The sequence below is a fragment of the Chaetura pelagica genome, unplaced genomic scaffold, assembly GCF_000747805.2.
Source record: "Chaetura pelagica isolate M959 unplaced genomic scaffold, ChaPel_1.0 scaffold43, whole genome shotgun sequence".
Classification (NCBI taxonomy): domain Eukaryota; kingdom Metazoa; phylum Chordata; class Aves; order Apodiformes; family Apodidae; genus Chaetura; species Chaetura pelagica.
In genome coordinates this window covers 489818-493723 of record NW_009952803.1, presented here as the reverse complement: position 1 = coordinate 493723, position 3906 = coordinate 489818, and the positions used below count along the sequence as shown (strand labels likewise).

The following is a 3906-nucleotide window of genomic DNA, read 5'->3' as shown; positions in this document are numbered from 1 at the left end:
ATCTGTCTTTGCCTTTACTCTCATCAATAAGGAATTTAAAGCCATAGACTCATTACTCTCAAATGTCACTGCCCATGAAAAAAGCAAATAGAGAGAATGAATAGACTTCATGTTGCAAGTGTAAATTCAGATTCCCTGCACAGAAGTTACTTTTTTTTTTTTTTTTAATGTTTGCCTTGAGAGCAGGCTTGACACTATTTGCTGAAAATCTGCCTGTTTTGCCTCACCATCCCCACAACCAACAGTTGCACAATTTACGCAGTTTAATTGAGCTGCAAACAGTTACATCCAGCTCTCCCATGCTGCTTAAAATACAATACAGCAAAACCAGGAATGACTGCAGTAAGGATCAAAGAGAGAGGATTACAGGAACAGAGCAGACATCTGCCTAGGAGAATCAGGGCATCTAGACTCTAGGGCATTATGAGGTAAAACTCTTAACATCTTTTCTGCCATACCTCCAAGCAAAGATGAGCTGGAGAAGGTCAGAGCAATTCACCTGACTCAGCCTCCCACCAGACAAAATAGGTTGCATTAGCTTCTTCATCACTTATAAAAGGCTTCTTTATCTAATGAAGTGGCTAAGATACAGAACAGAAAAGGGAAGCTCTCAGAGAAGAGAAAAGAACAGAAAAATTTCAGGAGGCAGGCGGGGTGAAAGATAATGTTTTGAAGCTTATAGCTATTTTTCAGAACTTTTCTATCCCAGGCGGGACACAGATTGCCCAGCAAAGGAGAAGAGCACGGGTGTTTATGAACTGGATTTATTCCCTGCAAAGTTTGCTGCCAGTAATAATTCATCTCAAGCAGCAGTGTTTTGAAACAGTACTGCTGAGTTGTGCAGATTTGTGATGATACTCATCTCCATACAACTTCAAGAGAAGTTGCCAGAAATGCAAAGGATTTATATTTTCAGTATATACTTGTGAAATTAAGCTTTGATAGAATGAAATTCACATTAGGGAAGGATACAAGTTCTGGGCCTGCTTCCATCTATATAGTTATTTCAAGTAACTCTGTATCTTCCAGAATTAAATTCAATCTCTGAACTATGAACTTCCCTGAGATTGATGCTTTGCTCTTTCTCCTTATGACCAGTTCTATCACTTAAAGTAGAAAAAACACCTTAAATACTGGAAAACAACACAAAAAACCTGGGATCAAAACTCCCATTTCCCTGGATTCAATGAAGCCGTGGTGCAGAGAGGATGAAATCAGGCCTCACATGTTTAATCCTTTAATTTATAGAGGTAGGATTGTCTCACTTCAGATTTAATGTTCTGTGGACAGATGTTTTTTCCAAAGAACAAGAGTTCCTCACACAAGTAGTGGAAACTGAACATCCTCATATTTAAAAGGAGGTAGCTTGTACTTGGACACCTGCACTACTTCCACATTATGATAAACCAGTGTTTTACTCCTTGTCCTGCTTAAAAATCTGGAAATTATGTCACTCACTTTCACTCTGGTACATGGCCACTGATGTGCTGTGGTGGGACAACTAGAAGGTAAGTAGTCAGAAGACCAAATTGTGTGCATAAAAAGTTAGCTGCAAAGACATGATTTTCTAGGATCAGACTTCTGAATAGCAACTCCTGCAGCTCTACACAGTTGTGACCATGCATGTTCTATTCTTCCAGCCACCTGCCACCACTTCCTTCCTGACCTCTCTTTGCACAGTCTCAGAGATAATCTTCAGCATGAAGGCTGGCTTTTCAGGCCTTCACACAGCACTGAAAATGACCTTACAAGCAGGGCTTGGTATGTAGTTGTTCTCTGCACACTAAAGAGAAGAATAAATTATGCTCTCTGTCCTCTATGTTTGTCTGTCGGTCAGCCCCTGACAGTAAGTTACAGACCCATGGACAGTTTCAGAGAGAAGTCAGGGCAATATTCCAAAGGTATAAAGCTCATCGGAGGTTTTGTGAGTAGCAAGGATCAGGTAGAAGAATCCTAAGAAAGTCAGCAGTGTGAGTTCAGCTGTTATTTGTTCTGTCAACCCAAAACATGTGTCCTAGACAGCCAACATGCAGGTACCAGCAGCTCAGAATCTACCACCCAGCAGATGCTACTTCTTGCCTAATTGCCACTTAAGAGAGGTGTGAGGCAGCTGGAGAAGGCAGGCATGGTTACCACAGTGAATAGGAACTGGGGGCACTGTAGGGTATGGGGGCAGACACAAGGAGTAAGAGAGCTGGAATTACTACTGTGGAAAAGAGTAAGGATAGGAGACACAAATTTGCAAGACGGAGTTCTGCAGTTTCTAGCTTAACATATAACAGAGTTTGTGCTTGGTACCCAGTATAACCTGAATAACAGAGGAATCAGACTCTAGCTGAAACCCTCACCTGTGATTTGCATTAACAGTATGTGTCTACAAAGCAAGAGGTATGTCAACAAATATAGAACTTGTATTAGCCTAGGGCAGATGTGACATAAGTCCAGATCCTTTTCTGCATTAATATTCACGAGTAGACATCTGGGCTCACAGAAATTATGGAAAGGTCACCCTGCAGGTTCTGGCATGGACATCCAGACAGATTTAAAAATCATTTCTTACCAACAATCATGTGGTTGCAGACATCACAGAAAGTGGGTTTTTTGAAGATGTGCTCCTGGAAGATGTGAGACTTGTTGTTTTCTGGCAGCTGCTGGGCTCTGGTGGGGGAGGACACTTGGGTCTCTGAGCTGGGGAGCTGCCCAGTGCTTGTGCTCACCTCCGGCATCAAGTCTACTTGCAGTTTCACATCACTATTGGTCCTCTGGAAGAAATTGTCTGCACTTTTACTCCGCAAGCTTTTGGTCTTGAAGGAGAGTGATCGTTTCAGTTTCTGCAGCTGCAACAAACAAATCAAGTTACAATTACTGCCTTTCCCTCTTCAACAGCAAGGCAAGACTCCTGATTTTGGAGCATGCTGTTGACAAGCCAGCTTGAGAGCCACTGGCAGATGGTGAATGACCTGAACAATTAAATTTGCTGTAGAATTTAACCAGCAATTTTAGAGGAAAGAAAACTGATCCCAATCAGAAAATAAACTACATATGCTTTCTGATAGCCGCTTGAAAGCAAACTTGATAGCTCTAAGTAATGTTTCTGTTTTTTTTCTTCCAGATGTGACAACAAAGAGATACTGCAGAGAGTAGTACACATTGGAGAATATATCCTTTGTATTAAAGCATAAGAGAACATAGAGTATTATTCAGCCTTGAACGGTCCTTAAGCAGCCTGGAAAGCCATTTCAGGAACACCTGTTACATGGCAGTACAAGAGGAGTGAATTCAGTAAACATACTTAAATATATTTAAATTTCTTGCATTTGGCAGAAACAGATTTTATGCAGTTTTGACTGAGAAATTACTGTTTTGTTTTTTTAAAGAAAAGAAGGCTAAGGAGCAGTAACAGTGTAATTAACCAGCCAATTGATAGTTAACATGTTAATTAATACTAGTTAACACACATTCATATATATTCTTGTATTGTGTATCGACTGTCAGAATACTGAACACCACAAGGATTAATAATTTGAATTTGTAAACTCAAACTCTTTACCTGTAAACTGTCTTGTACCTCATCAGAGTTCCTCTCATCCTCTCCCCCTCAAATTTATATAAGGCTGAGAAAGGTGCTAGGTGAGGCTCAGAAGCTGCCATGATAGCAACTACACAAATTTACAGGTTTGTCAACTCCAGTGGCCCACAGGTAGGTCCCAGGTAAATGGAAAGCCAGCTTTGCATCCCCTTCATGCTTGCCATCTCTGAAGTGTAATACCTCTGTATAGTTTTTCACTCAGTGTTATTCCAACCACTGCAAAATCATTTTAATCACTGCTGCAATTCTCTGGGCAAACGTGATGTAACAACTGAAATTTTCCATGCCGCTCAGGCTGTCTGTGGTAACCAGCAGGA

General features: G+C 40.9%; 1 protein-coding gene across 2 annotated transcripts in view; it reads right to left on the bottom strand.

Annotated features, from left to right (window-relative positions):
- Window positions 1-3906, bottom strand: part of STAC (SH3 and cysteine rich domain) — a 69446-nt gene that overhangs the window by 41933 nt on the left and 23607 nt on the right. For both annotated transcript variants that reach the window (XM_009994991.1, XM_009994992.1), the window contains exon 2: window positions 2561-2837. In XM_009994991.1, coding sequence (XP_009993293.1) covers window positions 2561-2837 — 277 coding nt within the window. The remainder of the gene's footprint in view (window positions 1-2560; window positions 2838-3906) is intronic.